The 17,001-nt window shown below is 45.1% G+C and overlaps 2 protein-coding genes across 2 annotated transcripts; both read right to left on the bottom strand.

Moving 5' to 3' along the window:
• Window positions 1-2,109: 2,109 nt before the first annotated feature.
• Window positions 2,110-3,048, bottom strand: LOC134640781 (olfactory receptor 7A42-like). Its single transcript, XM_063492700.1, has one exon. The coding sequence runs from the start codon at window positions 3,046-3,048 to the stop codon at window positions 2,110-2,112; it is 939 nt and encodes a 312-aa protein (XP_063348770.1).
• Window positions 3,049-7,539: 4,491 nt separating this feature from the next.
• On the bottom strand, window positions 7,540-8,478 carry LOC134640838 (olfactory receptor 10G4-like). Its single transcript, XM_063492841.1, has one exon. The coding sequence runs from the start codon at window positions 8,476-8,478 to the stop codon at window positions 7,540-7,542; it is 939 nt and encodes a 312-aa protein (XP_063348911.1).
• Window positions 8,479-17,001: the final 8,523 nt, after the last annotated feature.

Raw genomic sequence — 17,001 nt, 5'->3', positions numbered from 1 at the left:
GCCAATTGATGGATTTTTTAAATGAGAATGGTATCTTAGAGGTCTTCCAATCAGGTTTTAAAAACTTTCATAGCACGGAGTCAGCACTCTTAAAGGTTTTTAATGATATCCTCCTTTCCAGTGATTCTGGTAATCATGTTGTTCTTGTCCTCCTTGACCTAACAGCTGCCTTTGACACTGTAGAGCACAACATTTTACTGTCTCGCTTGCACCATCTTGCAGGCATTTGTGGTACTGCTTTGAAATGGTTTAGGTCTTATCTTTGTAACAGAACTTTTAGTGTTAACTTTTTAGGGTATGAGTCTTCCTCTGCCACTTTTCAGTGTAGGGTCCTGCAGGGCTCAATTTTAGGGCTTCTGCTTTTTTCATTATATTTACAGCCCCTGGGAACCATCCTCAGAAGGCATGGAATATCCTTCCACTGCTATGCTGACGACTGTCAGATTTATCTGCCTCTGAAGCAGAAAAAGGCCTTCTCTATTAAGCCACTTCTAGCATGTCTAGAAGACATTAAATCTTGGATGTCCCTAAACTTTCTAAGATGTAATTCAAGCAAAACTGAGGTGATTCTGTTTGGTCCTAGTGGACCTTATGAACCCTCCGCTATTGATTTGGGACCCCTGGCAGAGTATTTTAAATCTGTTGTTACAAACCTGGGTTTTAAGATGGACAGTGATTTTAAATTAGACGGTCAAATTAGGGCTACTGTCAAGTCCAGTTTTTATCATTTAAGGCGCTTGGCAAAGATAAGACCTATTTTATCCAGGCCGCATCTTGAAACAATAATCCATGCTTTTATTTCGTCTCGTTTAGATTACTGTAATGCACTGTATTTTGGAGTTAGTCAGCATCTTCTCTCTCGTCTGCAGCTGGTCCAAAATGCTGCTGCACGACTTTTAACCAGAACTCGTAAAAGAGAGCACATAACTCCCATCCCGGCTTCACTCCATTGGCTGCCTGTATATCTTAGAGTTCATTTTAAAATTCTCATGTTTGTTTTTAAATGTTTAAACGGTCTTGCCCCAACTTACCTCTCTGAGCTTCTGCATCCTTACTCACCCCCCAGGTCTCTCAGGTCAGCTGACGAGCTGCTCCTGGAGGTACCCAGGTCCAAGAGAAAGCTCAGAGGGGACAGTGCCTTCTCTATTGCTGCTCCTAATCTGTGGAACAATCTTTCCCAGCACATTAGAGAGGCCCCTTCACTGTGCACTTTTAAAACACGTCTTAAAACCCATTTTTACTCCTTGGCTTATGACACAGTCTGACCCTGATTTTATTGTTTTAAATGTAATTCTCATCATCATTTTTATATTATTTTATTATTGTTTTTGCTATTTGTGCTAATTTAATTATTTTAAATGTCATTTTAATAATCATCTTATTTTTTATTTTTATTTTTTTTTAAATATTTATTTTATATTTTTTTTTATTTCTTATTTTTTAACATGTTCAATGTATCATTTCTGGCATGTCAAGTGTACAACACTTTGTGTTCAGCTGGGGACTGATCTGAAAGTGCTATATAAATAAATTGCTTGCTTGCTTGCTTGCTTGTTATCTGGTCAATTCCCTACTGTTTTAAGAATGTTGTCATTCACCCACTTACAGAAAACAAAACAAAACAAAACAAACATTTAAAACAACTAAACAAAACAATTTAACCTTTTCTTCTCAGGCATTCCAGAATTTAATGACAAACATTATTTTGGTTCCAAATAACAGTAATTACTTCATAAATTGTTATTGTCAAACAGTGTCGCTCACAAACAACAAAAAATAATCATGATAAAGAATCAATGAGAGAAATTGCTTGTTCACTATTTGAATCGTAAGCTCTTTGAGCTGTCAGTGCATTTAATCCAAAACTCAAATGTGCCACAGTGAATTGGAACATTTTGTCTTTCCAAATTTTGTGGTGTAAGAAAATCATCTTCAATCTACTTTTTAAATACGACTGTAAGTGTAATGATTTACAGGTTGATTCTTCTCACATAAATAAGACTCAAAAGTTCACAAATCTGACCAGGACAAAGTTTAAAAAATGCATATATGAATATTCCAACATTTCTGCCCATTTTAAAAGTAAGTGTACTCACAGTTCACAAGACTCTAACGAGCTATGTTAACCTTACTAAGTATCTTAAAAATCTTATTTTTTATTTCCTTTGTCCTAAGACAATACACAAAAGGATTTACAAGAGATGGACCGAGGATGATGCCAATTGATAAACCTTGGCGTTCTTCAAGAGTTAATACCACACCAAACCTGGTCAAAATAGCAAGGATAAAAAATGGACAGTATAAACATATTACACAAATCAGGTGACTCACAAGAGTGCTTCCCATTTTCATTCTGTCATTATTTGATGCTAATTTCACAAAAATCAAGATCACACAGTATGAAAGACAAATGAAAGTGAATGTGAAAAATAACAGAAAAAATGATACAATGGCACCTTGATTGAAATATTTCTCTGGGTCAACACAAGTGGTTCGTAATACAGCAGCATAGTCACAGAAAGTGTACCTAAGCCTCAAGGTGCAGTGAGGGAGAGGGACAACGATTGTAGATGAAACAGCCGCTATATTAGAGGCAACAAACCACAGAATGTATGTAAGTACCATTATACGTGCATTTGTTAAATAACTATGGTACCGAAGAGGATAAATTATAGCTATTAATCGATCAAATGCCATAATTGTTAAAGAAAACAACTCCATTGTTGCTCCCAGCTGGAAAACACACATTTGAATTAAACACTCCACATATGATATGGTATTAACACCAGCAAGTAGAACCCCCATCATTGTTGGAGTGGAACTAGATGTATACAGTATGTCAACAACAGCAAGATTGCAAATCAGAAGATACATTGGTTTATGTAACTGCTTGTCAGAAATAATGATGATGATATTGACCAAACTGCCAGTAACAGCTAGTAAATAAATTATCAGCATAACCACACCAACTGCTACAGGCCTTTTGACTGTGTCAAACCCACCTATAATAAAATGTGTTAGTTTGGTTGAAGCATTCTGTAAAGACATATTTAACAAATATTAAGTTACAATAAGTTTCAAATTGGAGTTGATAAAGTAAAAAGACAAAAATAAAAAACACCTCTCAAAGCAAAAGGTGGTTAAAGATATTGCAAATCTTTAGCAGCAGTAGACAGTGGTTAAGAACAAAAAAATAATAGCCCAGCTAAACAGACAGTTTGGCTTTGATGACAAAGCACCTGTGCTTTCGCATTTTAAGCCTCACAAGAACCGTACATTCTCACTCTGCACTTCCGTCATCCAGTGACACTGTATTGTGGCATAGACAATTTTCTATTTACATATCCCCAGAGATTGCAGAACCATGCTCCCATCCACCCAAAGGTAGGATGAGGATGGCTGGATACTTTAATTTACTTTTACTTTGGCTCTTTAGAGTTGCTATAACACAGAAGCTATCACCACAAGGAAACTGCACCTTTGAAAATATTAACTTAACTAATGGCAATTATTAAAACTGACAGTAGATCCATCAGGGATGAAGCAACGACAAAATAACAAATAGTTTTGTACTTGATTAAGATTAACTACATTCTATGTAGTATTTTAATAGTTCGTTTAAAGAAAATTTCACATATACAAAGGCGCCGGTTTAGCTCACTGGGATAAGCTGGCTGAGAGAAGCCGCCCGGGTTCGAATCCAAGCTTTGGCCCTTTTCAAAATCAGAGATTCTGATTTATCTCTCTACTAGATTCTGAGATAAATCAGAATCTCTGATTCTGATTCCGGTTTATCTCCACCTCTGGTTTCCTGGTCAACCCCCTAAAGTGATTTGCCTCATTTGTTCAGTTATTTGTAGACTTTTTGTTAAACTTTACAGAGGAAAAGAAAATTTGAAAGTGGTAATTAATAATTATAAACCTGTGATACTTAGTTCTTGTCTTGAGTATTGGTGTGATGAAATTTAAGATAAACTGGGAAAATGCCAGACTGTAGAAAGCTGCTGATAATATTTACTAGATGATTTGTTTGGGTTTTTTTTGTTTTTTTTAAAGTGAGATACACAGTTTTGTGTGTGTATATAACACTGGAGATGATGGCTCGTTTTTAAGCACACTTTATTGTTTTTTTTGTTTTGTTTTTTTTCTTCGCCTGTCCCGTTTGGCTCTTTTGCCATCAGAATTATTGTCTAACGGTAAAGAAAGATGCCCAACGGATTTACTTTACGAAATGGACCATGCCAGCCTTGCCGTAATGGTCTATTTGATTCACCTTTTATTGTTTATTTTATTTTTTATTTTCACTTGCTAGATATGGGACAGACTTGAATGAGGAAAAGAAAAGGGAGAAAGAAAGAGGGAAAAAAACAGCGGAGAAGAGGGACAGGGATAAAGGGCAAAAAACAAAAACCAACAAAATAAGCAGACAAAAATACATATATCAATCACCTGGATCACCTGTTGAGAAAGAAAAAAGAAAACAAGCATTTAACAAGGGATAAACAACATCATGATGATCTATGGGAATATAACAGTAAATACTAAGTGTTAAACATTATTGTGCAGCACGTAAGATCGACAGCGCACAGCGTGCTTTAAGGTAGGAGCCAAAAAGGGTGTAGTTTGTGTGTGTGAGTACCCGTGTGTACACCTGCAGCAGGGAGGCCCCAAATTCCAGACCCCAGTCGGACGGCCAACTCCTCCTCCTAGCCCCCCCGCTCCAGCAGGCCACAGAGAACGGGGGTGTCAGAAGACTCCAAACCACACTTTATTGTTAGTGAAAACTGTTAACATCCGCCAACGGGTGCGGAAACCCCTGACTGAGGAGTGGCCGGGCCAGTGGGTGCGGAAACCCCTGGCTGAGGAGCGGGAGAGCTCACAGCTGGCTCTGGATGCTGTGGCTGCAGGTCCGGGAACTGAACAGGATGGTGAATGAGTGACTAGAGACTGAATAGGAGATTGGGCAACGGGCGACTGAACTACAGGATACTGGATGACAGACTGAACTGACTGGACTACAGAAGACTGGACAACAGACTGGACAGGCTGGAGGACGGGCGACTGGGGGATAGGAGGCGACTGGACGGGCTGGACAGGAGAAGACTGGAGAGGACGAGACTGGAGGACAGGAGACTGAGCTACAGGGGCCTGGAGGACGGGAGACTGAGCTACAGGGAACTGGAGGACAGGAGACTGAGCTACAGGGGACTGAGGAACAGGACACTGGGCTACAGAGGACAGGAGGAGACTGATTTACAGGTTGACTGGAGGACATGAGGAGACTGGACAGGAGAAGACTGGAAAGGACGAGACTGGAGAGGACGAGACTGGAGGACAGGAGACAGCTACAGGGAACTGGAGGACAGGAGACTGAGCTACAGGGGACTGAGGAACAGGACACTGGGCTACAGGGGACTGGAGGACAGGAGGAGCCTGATCTACAGGGGACTGGACGACAGGAGGTGACTGAACTACAGGGGACTGGACGACAGGAGGTGACTGAACTACAGGGGACTGGACGACAGGAGGTGACTGAACTACAGGGGACTGGACTGACTGGGCTGGAGGCTGAACTGCAGGCAAGGGAACTGACTGGACTGGAAGCTGAACAGCAGGTGAGTGAACTGACTGGACTGAGGAAGCTAAGGCATGAACAGAGGTTGGCGAGGCTAACGACAGAGCTGAGGTTGGTGTGGCTAATGGCTGAGCTACAGACTGAGCTAGTGAAGGAGATAAAGCTACAGCCTGGGCTAGTAAAGCTGGTGCCTGAGCAGGGGACAGGTTAGCTAGCCTAACCAGGGATAGTGTGAGGGCGTGAAAGGCTGGATCAGGAGGTGGATGAAGTGGTGGACTGACAGGTGGAGAGGCTAGCTCTTCCGAGCCTCTAGGGAGGTCAGGCTGGGTTCTGGCTGCCCTCAGCCTTGGCGCTGGGACAGGCACGGGAGGTGGCTGGACACCAGTCACCCCCACCCGGGGAACGGGAACGGGTGTGGAGGTAGACTGGGTCACAGCTGACCTCGTCCTGGGAGCTGGCACAGGTGTGGATGTGAGCTGACTGATAGGGGTGGAGATGATGACTGGGTGAATGATACTGACAGGTTAGGGTGCAGGAATATTTTTAACAGTGTCCCGGGCGGAAGAAACCGGAACAGGCTGACAGGTAGGTGAAGAAACAGTGATCTGGGAAAAGTTATCAGCCTGAGCGGCATTAAAGTCTTTAATGGGAGACTCTGAGGGCAAAGCAGTCCTTTTAGAAGCTGCATGGTAACAAGTGGCAATGGGATAGTCCAGAATGTCATCACAATATACAGTCTTTGGGTTAGATTTATGGCGAACGGTCTCTGGCTTATGGTGAGGTGAAAGAAAAAAGTCCATTTTGCTCACCGACTGATACTGCTGCTCCAAACGGGAAGAGCAACGGCAGCGTGAACTGTAAGAAGTAAGAAGCACAAAGTCCTATTTATTGTCCTATTTATTGATAGCAATGATGTCATTGAAAATAAAAGCTTCTTTTTTGTGTTTGTTGTATAGACTTTAGAAAGCATGAAATATAAGAAAAATAAATGGCTTATGCAATGATGATGAGCGGATTGAGATGTCCTGATTCTGTATGAGCTATCTATTGTAAGCTATTGAAATTACAGAATAGGTATCACCAGACAATGTTCAGTTGTTTATATGCAAACTGTGCAACCTTAAATGGTGACTGCCCATAAGTAAAACTTGCCATATTTGAAGATGAAAATGTTTGTACTTTTTTTATACAAATTTTTTTTAAAGAAAATTCATATTTCTCCTTTTGGCAACTTTCATTTTGCTATCTGTTCCTACCCCAGCTGAGCTTGTTATTTAAGAAACATTTTTATCTGAGCTGGTCAAAGTAGTTGAATCAATAAAAAGATCCCATTTCTCTTCACATTTTATCTTTATCTTTGTTTAAAAATTCCCTTCAGTCCATGTGTGCTCACTATAATAATTCTCGCACTGTTATCTGGTCAATTCCCTACTGTTTTAAGAATGTTGTCATTCACCCACTTACAAAAAACAAAACAAAACAAACATTTAAAACAACTAAACAAAACAATTTAACCTTTTCTTCTCAGGCATTCCAGAATTTAATGACAAACATTATTTTGGTTCCAAATAACACAGTAATTACTTCATAAATTGTTATTGTCAAACAGTGTCGCTCACAAACAACAAAAAATAATCATGATAAAGAATCAATGAGAGAAATTGCTTGTTCACTACTTGAATCGTAAGCTCTTTGAGCTGTCAGTGCATTTAATCCAAAACTCAAATGTGCCACAGTGAATTGGAACATTTTGTCTTTCCAAATTTTGTTGTGTAAGAAAATCATTTTCAATCTACTTTTTAAATACGACTGTAAGTGTAAAGATTTACAGGTTGATTCTTCTCACATAAATAGGACTCAAAAGTTCACAAATCTGACCAGGACAAAGTTTAAAAAATGCATAAATGAATATTCCAACATTTCTGCCCATTTTAAAAGTAAGTGTACTCACAGTTCACAAGACTCTAACGAGCTGTGTTAACCTTTCTAAGTATCTTAAAAATCTTATTTTTTATTTCCTTTGTCCTAAGACAATACACAAAAGGATTTACAAGAGATGGACCGAGGATGGTGCCAATTAATAAACCTTGGCGTTCTTCAAGAGTTAATACCACACCAAACCTGGTCAAAATAGCAAGGATAAAAATGGGACAGTATAAACATATTACACAAATCAGGTGACTCACAAGAGTGCTTCCCATTTTCATCCTGTCATTATTTGATGATAATTTCACAAAAAACAAGATCCCACAGTATGAAAGACAAATGAAAGTGAATGTGAAAAATAACAGAAAAAATAATCTACTGGCACCTTGATTGAAATATTTCTCTGGGTCAACACAAGTGGTTCGTAATACAGCAGCATAGTCACAGAAAGCGTACCTAAGCCTCAAGGTGCAGTGAGGGAGAGGGACAACTGTTGCAGGTGAAGCAGCCACAAAACCAGAGGCAACAAACCACAGAATGTATGTAAGTACCATTATACGTGTATTTGTTAAATAACTATGGTACCGAAGAGGATAAATTATAGCTATTAATCGATCAAATGCCATAATTGTTAAAGAAAACAACTCCATTGTTGATCCCAGCTGGAAAACACACATTTGAATTAAACACTCCACATATGATATGGTATTAACACCAGCAAGAAGAACCCCGATCATTGTTGGAGTGGCACTAGAGGTATACAGTATGTCAACAAAAGCAAGATTGCAAATCAGAAGATACATTGGTTTATGTAACTGCTTGTCAGAAACAATGAAGATGATATTGACCAAACTGCCAGTAACAGCTAGTAAATAAGTTATCAGCATAACCACACCAACTGCTACAGGCCTTTTGACTGTGTCAAACCCACCTATAATAAAATGTGTTAGTTTGATTGAAGCATTCTGTAAAGACATATTAAAAAATATTAAATTACAATAAGTTTCAAATTGGAGTTGATAAAGTAAAAAGACAAAAATAAAAAACACCTCTCAAAGCAAAAGGTGGTTAAAGATATTGCAAATCTTTAGCAGCAGTAGACAGTGGTTAAGAACAAAAAAATAATAGCCCAGCTAAACAGACAGTTTGGCTTTGATGACAAAGCACCTGTGCTTTCGCATTTTAAGCCTCACAAGAACCGTACATTCTCACTCTGCACTTCCGTCATCCAGTGACACTGCATTGTGGCATAGACAATTTTCTATTTACATATCCGCAGAGATTGCAGAACCATGCTCCCATCCACCCAAAGGTAGGATGAGGATGGCTGGATACTTTAATTTACTTTTACTTTGGCCCTTTAGAGTTGCTATAACACAGAAGCTATCACCACAAGGAAATTGCACCTTTGAAAATATTAACTTAACTAATGGCAATTATTAAAACTGACAGTAGATCCATCAGGGATGAAGCAAAGACAGAGATTCTGATTTTTATTCTGATTTATCTCTCTACTAGATTCTGAGATAAATTCTGAGATAAATCAGAATCTCTGATTCTGATTCCGGTTTATCTCCACCTCTGGTTTCCTGGTCAACCCCCTAAAGTGAACTGAAACAAAACCAGAAAAAACAAAGAATCCGAAGCACTCAGTCCAAATACAAGGGCATAAGAGTCGGAGACCCTGTTTCAGGAGGGCGACCATGATCTCGGCAGAAAAGGAGTTCATGGCGAAGTAGTTCAGGTGGCCGACCTGGAGGCCGATGGCACAAGAGTCCAAAGTCAGGCGGATCAGGGGGTCGACCTGGAGGTCGAGGGCACAACAGTCCATAGGTCAATGGTTCAGGGGGCCGGCCACGAGGTTGGCAACTCAACAGGCCACGCCATCTCATATTAGGAGGCTGACCGTGCAGAAGGCAGCGGTGGTGCAGTTCAGGAGGCCATCCAGGACGGCAATGATGCCCAGCTGACGGCCCGGAAAGTGGCCGGTGACGGGGCAGTCGTGGGTGTGTCTTGGCGGGCCCCGGGCCTGGACGTGGCTTGGCGGGCCCCGACGAGGCAGGAGGCCAGCCGGGCTGCTCGGGCCCTCCAGCAGATGAGGCGTGGGACTGGACGGGCTCCTCGGGCCCTCCAGCAGACAATGTGTGGGACTGGACGGGCTCCTCGGGCCCTCCAGCAGGCGAGGCGAGGGGCTGAACGGGCTCCTCGGGCCCTCCAGCTGACTTGGCGTGGGGCTGGATGGGCTCCTCGGGCCCTCCAGCTAACGTGGCAGGAGGCTGGACGGGCTCCTCGGGCCCTCCAGCGGAAACATGAGAAGGTGCAGGCGCCTGCAAGGCAGCAAGCGCTCCCCCATGGGTTCTTAGTATGGGTGTGGAGCTTAGCTTCGCCCTGGCTGACCTCACCCTGGGCACCGCAGTGGATGCAGGGTCAGACCAGATGCCAGCCACTCCCACCCGAGATGTAGAAAAGGGTGCAAGAGATGGCTGACCCACAGCTGCCCTGACCCTAGTAGCTGGAACTAGAACAGGCGCTGGCTGGGTGACCGCTGCCTCCACCCGGAATTCAGGCATGGGGGTAAGGTCGCGCGGCACCTCAGCCACCCTGGAAGTAGGAGATGGGTCTGGAACATTAGTTTCGTGGGTTAGCATGGGAGCAATGCATGAAACAGTCCTTGAGTTTATTAAGTCTTTAACACAAGTCATGCCGTCTTCATTCACTCTTTCTAAGGGGCAGAGCACAGTTCCTTCTGACTCACATGACTCTGTCCGTGCTTCAGCCTCTGAGGAAGACAGTCCAGCTACAAAAACAACACTCACATCTTTGCCCAAAGAAGGATTATTTATAAAGTCACACCCAGTACCAGCCTCTAGGGCGGCAGGCTTGTCCCCCCGAACTTTATTCTGAAGATCATAGTCTTTGAGTGCATTGTTAATGAGTCTGAAACAGGTGTTAGTCTCCTTGCTGGGAGACTCGGAATTGAGATTGAGAGGAGTGGCTGTGCTAGGGCTAAATAGTTCAAAACCATGATGCTCAACATCTTGAGAGAAACAGAAACCAGTCATTGGGGTTTCAAAATCCAAATTGCTATGAGCCACATTCATTTTCTCATTGTCAATATTCAGGATGGGTTCATGATTTGCTCCTTTAACTTTTAACTCACTGAGCACAGGTACTGCAGGCAAAACATGGTCCCTAGTAAACTCAAGCAGTCTCTTCACTTTTTAGATCATGAATGGCTACTCTGGAACCACAGACACTCACCGAGATTCCAGAAGGGACAGGAGGAAGGATGCCACAGTTCTTGACAACAGGCTCGGAAACACTCACCATGGCTAGTTCATTAACAGGGGGCATGACTTGGGGACTGAACAACTCAGGTACAGAGGCACCTTTATTATGAGTGACGTGCATAGACATAAGCCTTTCCAGAGAGTCAGAATCCCCATCATTACCCACATTATGAACACCATGGATCATGGACGACTCATTAAATTTAACTGTGGAATCTAAGATGCCTGCAGGACCGCTACACTTGTCTATGGTAGCCTCTGCAACTGAATTTTGTAACCATGGCTGTGCTTTACAAAACCCACATTTTGCCTCGGCTAGCTCAGAAACAGTGTCTTTATTCATGCAAACCGCGGCACACAGATAGTTGGATTCATTGCTAACATCGGTCACTTCCAAACTATGAGTCTCTCTGTGCTTTTCAAACGCTGGTAACACAGTACCATTCTTCCTCTCCTCGGTGGAAGTTTGGGATGAAGAAACACCGTCACTCACCTCCGACTGTTGCGAGGGGTGACGACGACGCGGACGTCGTTTCCTTCCAGTAGGAACCCGTGAGCCCAACTGTGGAGCCTCCTGCGCGCTGGATGGCGTTGCTGAGGCTGGAGAGCTGAGCGCTGGTGGTGTGAGTCTCTGGCGACTCAGGGGGCCCCCGAGAGCCAGACGAGTTCCCTGGAAAAGGTGCTGATAATCGGGGGTGAGCCACGGCTCTCCCCGGAGCTCCTCCTCTAGCTGGGCACAAGCTGCTTCCGCTCATTGAGGTCGGGATCCTTGACACCCGTAGTAGATCCCTCTGAACAACTAAACACAGTTCTGTCAGCTTCAGAGCACAATTCCGCTATAGTTTCCGGCCCCGGCAAATCAATGCTCATCTCACTCTTCTCCACAGAAAGATCGTGAGGCACAAAAACACAGTCACTCACCGGAGTTAGCGCGGTGCAATGGCGGCGCCGGTGCCGCTTCTTTCTGGTAGCAGGTGCGATGGACGCTGATGCCTCCAAAGCAGAGGGTGACGTGGCGGCAATCTCATCTTCTGCCCACATCCTCGCTAAAGACGAGGAAGGGGAAGTGAAGTCTGAGCGGGGCGGTGAGGGCGAGCAGCCGGTCCAAGGCGAAGCAACAGGTGAGAGCTCCCTGTCGGGAAGGAGCCAGGGCTTCCAACGGAGCTCTTCCTCCCGATAAGCCCGTAACACCTGCTGCCGCTCTTCCTCACCAAAGTCTATGGCTTACGTCGTCTCCGTGCGCCGCGCCGTGCGGCTAAACTGTGGTGAAGACGCAGAAGCACGAGCGGATGGTGTATCGGTGGTCAGTGGCGGTCCTAGCCTGTTTGGCGCCCTGGGCGAACACCCCCTCTGGCTTACCTGTATCGTTGTAGGAGCCATAATTAAATGTATTGAATTTTAATGATCACTGGGTTTTCATTTGTTTGGTTGCTATGGTGATGTGTAACGGGAGTCATGTGGGTGCTAGCGGCGACATTAAGAGGGCGTTGTCAGTCTGTCATTCACTGGTTTGATTTTGACAGAGAGGAGGGCTGGGTAGCCGTAGTTTTTGTTGACCGCAGCACAACGAGTTTCCCCTTGTTGCATTAGAGCCTGTGATGTTTTAAGAGTTTGAATCGCGAGCCGATCACATTGCTCTGTAAACTTTTCAAGCACTTTAATAAACAAGCAAGCAATTCCTCCTCTCGCATTATTGCGTAAAGTTGACAGCGCGTCAGGCAGGCTCAGTCCTCGGCCTCTAGCGACTGTGGAAGTCGCTACACTCCTCCTCTTCTTTTCTCTTTTTTTTTAAACTTTAAAAATGGGTTGTGTGCGAGACTTTAAATCAACAAAATATAAAATATACATTTTAAATTGTTATTGATCCCTTTACCCCGAGTCCTAAAGTGTATATTTACTTTTTTTACTCTTAAATATTTATTGTTTGTTTACTTGCACTGCTGTAACTGGAGCCTCGTCGTCTCGTCTCTCTATATACTGTACTGTATGTAGCGGAGATGACAATAAAGTTTACTTTGACTTCAGCAGCGAGCAGGCGCACCGAGGGCTCTCATGCTCACTTTTCGCGTATAGAATTTTGAAAAAACATCGGTGCAAATTATAAGTCTGTATCATAATGTCTGGTGTTTTCGTGTTTGTTGGTTTGTTTTTAATTTGTTTTATTTTGCGAGTTGGTAATTTTTGCTGCTCCAGCCAGCCAGAGAATCCCCCCGCCGCCCCGCCCTCTCCTCCCTGTGATGCAAGCAGCAGGCGCACCTCGCAAACGGAGGGTGCCCTTACTCCCAGCAAATGGGCGATAGAAAACCGATCGGTGAGTTGGAGAGCGGTGACGAGAAAGTCAATGATCAGCGGGTGTAGTGCCCCCCATAACCAGGGAAATATAGACGCGCATACCCCTACTTGGCGAGCTAACTCTTCTCGTTCCTCCCCTCCTGAACACTGCAACCATTTACTACATAGCGACTCTACCATCTGGATGATCTCCCTCTCTTGTGTCACTGGGTCCGGCATGGTCAGGTCGTACTGTTACGGTTTGTGGAGACAGACCGTCCGGAGATGTGTGTGGTGGACCTAGGTGCGAACACAAGTGAGGATACGGGAGTGAACTTAAACAAAAGCGAGCCTTTTATTGTGGCTGATGATCACCAAAGAAACAAACGAGAATGAGGGCAGCAGAAGAGCAATAACTAAACAGAAACCTAAACTGGGAACAAACTATGAAAGCTAACTATGGCTGTGACTCTGACTATGGCGAGAAAAACAGACGACCTGACGACGAACAAAGGAAGACTGAGGACTTAATACACACATGAGGTGATCAGGGGAAGTGGAGACACATGAGAACACAGCTGACTAGAATGAAACATAATGACAATACAGGGGAGAGTAACACTAACTACAATGAACAAAGAACACCAGACTCTTCCAAAATAAAACAGGAAACGTGAAGAAGACATGACAATACAAACTTGATAACATAAGACATGCAGTCAAAACAGCCTCACAGACAAAGGGTGAGGGAAACGTAAATACAGGGGAAGAAAATACAAGAGGAATCGAAATAGACAAATGAGCTTAGGTAATCTAATGAACTTGAAAATAAACCATAAACATCAAAAATTACCTAAAACTTATAACGCTGGGTCAAAGACCCAGGATCGTGACACAGTGTGCTTTAAGGTAGGAGCCAAAAAGGGTGTAGTTTGTGTGTGTGAGTATCCGTGTGTACACCTGTGAGCATGAACGCGCTTGTTTTTAAAAGGTTCCTACATGTAATGATCTGTTAGAGGGTGTGGGGAGCCACAGCCCCGTCCACCAGGGCATGAAGCAGGTATGGAGGAGATCAAGACTCCAGACATCCAGAGGCCCTCAGAACACAAGAGACCAAGGAAGACCAACAGAGGGGCAGCCGCGCCACTATCCCAGAAAGAGCTGAGGAGAGTCCCAGATGAGGGGTCACTCAGCAGCCGCGGAGCATAAGCCATGGGGGGTTGCAGTGACGTGCCCCGAAGCTCCACCGGCAGCCAGCTGCGCCACAGTGACCGAGCCCCAGGCCGAGAGGCCCCCGAAGTGGCCCGAGCGAGCCCCAGGCTCCAGGCCCCGATAAGCAGCCACCAAGGAGTGAGCCGGTGTGTACCTGGACGCCCATCCCCGGACACAAAGACCCACCAACGCACCGATGCCTGAGGGCGTCTGCCACTGGCAGGGGAAGTGGTGGGGGGAGATAGGCCTCCATACCTTGGAGGGCCTGAGATGTCCCCAGAGAGGTGGCGCCTGATACCCGACCTGACATATGGACACAGACATACAGGCACACACAGATACAAACATCCCTTCCCACCCTCCAGCTCTCATATGCAATTACTCAACACTCACCCAACGTGGAGACAGACATAAAGAGACACTGTACACACAATCACACTCCCCAAGCGTACTCTAAGCCTCGGGTCTAGGTACCCTTGCCCCTGGAGGGGGAAACTACACCCAGACCCTGGTGGTGTTACCCTTTTCCCTGCGGTGGGGAGATGCAGACCGCCCCAACACCACAGCAGCAGGGATGCCCCAAATTCCAGACCCCAGTCAGACGGCCAGCTCCTCCTCCTAGCCCCCCCGCTCCAGCAGGCCGCAGAGAACGGGGGTGTGAGAAGACTCCAAACCACACTTTATTGTTAGTGAAAACTGTTTACATCCGCCAGCGGGTGCGGAAACCCCTGGCTAGGGATGGGTATCGAAACCCGGTTCTTGTTGAGAACCGGTTCCCACTGTTTCAATTCCTTGGAATTGTTTGCCATTTTTGCAAACAATTCCCTTATCGATTCCAGTTGACCCGAAAGACGCCACCGCGTTGCGGCGCGTCATTTACCTGACAGGAAACATGGTGGCTCAAACGCTAAAAAGTTTGGTCATACTTTACGAGAACGGATGACAACACGGCAACTTGCAATACTTGCAAAGTAGATATTTCATTTAAGGGAGGAAAAACTACGAATATGCAAAAGCATTTGCTCACAAAACACGCGATGACCTCAAATGAATGTCGTCTTTTTAATTCCGCTCCGGACTCGTGAATCTCAACCCAGCAGCAGCGGTAACGTTTGCACGTCCTCTCCCGTTAATGCGGCAGGTAAATAATCAACTAACAGTGCATATTATGTTAGCGCGATCTGCCTTATTACAAAACCTGCCATTACTGTGCATTTAGGTGACCATGATGAGAGAGACAGGCAGAGTCTGGCTGGCTCAGATGCTGGCGGTTTTCGCTGCAGTCTACCGGTAGCGTCTCCTTTCAGGCCAGAATGTCACCGAGCAGTGACTAAGTTTGTGGTAAAAGGCATTTGCCACACCAGATGCCCCCGATTTTCGGTAAGTGAATGTGTTTAATTGTAGGCAGGGAGATTACTGGATATTCTTGTGTAATTGCTACAGAATAATTTATGTTATACTTTGCTATTGCTACAGAAGAATATTTATTTTATCATTTTACATTTACAATTTTTTCCCCAGGGACCCTGTGACACCCCATTGAAGAGCCATAGGCTGTGGATCTCTTAAGATCTCACTGTTGGGTTTGTAAGGCCATGTTACTCCTAAATTTCTATCTTGTTCAAAGAGAAGATATAAAACAAAGTTCTAAGCTAATCGACCTTAGTGTTCTCCTTTTTTTTTAAAAAAAGGAATCGATAAGAGAATCGATAAAGAATCGAATCGTTAAACAGAATCGAAAATGGAATCGGAATCGTGAAAATCTTATCAATATCCATCCCTACCCCTGGCTGAGGAGTGGCTGGGCCAGCGGGTGCGGAAACCCCTGGCTGAGGAGCGGGAGAGCTCACAGCTGGCTCTGGATGCTGTGGCTGCAGGTCCGGGAACTGAACAGGATGGTGAATGAGTGACTGGGCCAGAGACTGAATAGGAGATTGGGCAACGGGCGACTGAACTACAGGATACTGGATGACAGACTGAACTGACTGGACAACAGAAGACTGGACAACAGACTGGACAGGCTGGAGGATGGCCGACTGGGGGACAGGAGAAGACTGGACAGGAGAAGACTGAAGAGGACGAGACTGGAGAGGACGAGACTGGAGGACAGGAGACTGAGCTACAGGGGCCTGGAGGACAGGAGACTGAGCTACAGGGAACTGGAGGACAGGAGACTGAGCTACAGGGGACTGAGGAACAGGACACTGGGCTACAGGGGACTGGAGGACAGGAGGAGACTGATTTACAGGGGACTGGAGGACAGGAGAAGACTGAACTACAGGGGAGTGGACTGACTGGGCTGGAGGCTGAACTGCAGGCAAGGGAACTGACTGGACTGGAAGCTGAACAGCAGGTGAGTGAACTGACTGGACTGAGGAAGCTAAGGGATGAACAGAGGTTGGCGAGGCTAACGACAGAGCTGAGGTTGGTGTGGCTAATGGCTGAGCTACAGACTGAGCTAGTGAAGGAGATAAAGCTACAGCCTGGGCTAGTAAGGCTGGTGCCTGAGCAGGGGACAGGTTAGCTAGCCTAACCAGGGATAGTGCGAGGGCGTGAAATGCTGGATCAGGAGGTGGATGAAGTGGTGGACTGACAGGTGGAGAGGCTAGCTCTTCTGAGCCTTTAGGGAGGTCAGGCTGGGTTCTGGCTGCCCTCAGCCTTGTTGCTGGTACAGGCACGGGAGGTGGCTGGACACCAGTCACCCCCACCCGGGGAACGGGAACGGGT

The sequence above is a fragment of the Pelmatolapia mariae genome, linkage group LG14 (assembly GCF_036321145.2).
Source record: "Pelmatolapia mariae isolate MD_Pm_ZW linkage group LG14, Pm_UMD_F_2, whole genome shotgun sequence".
NCBI classification, from domain to species: domain Eukaryota; kingdom Metazoa; phylum Chordata; class Actinopteri; order Cichliformes; family Cichlidae; genus Pelmatolapia; species Pelmatolapia mariae.
This window is presented reverse-complemented; position numbering and strand designations above follow the sequence as displayed.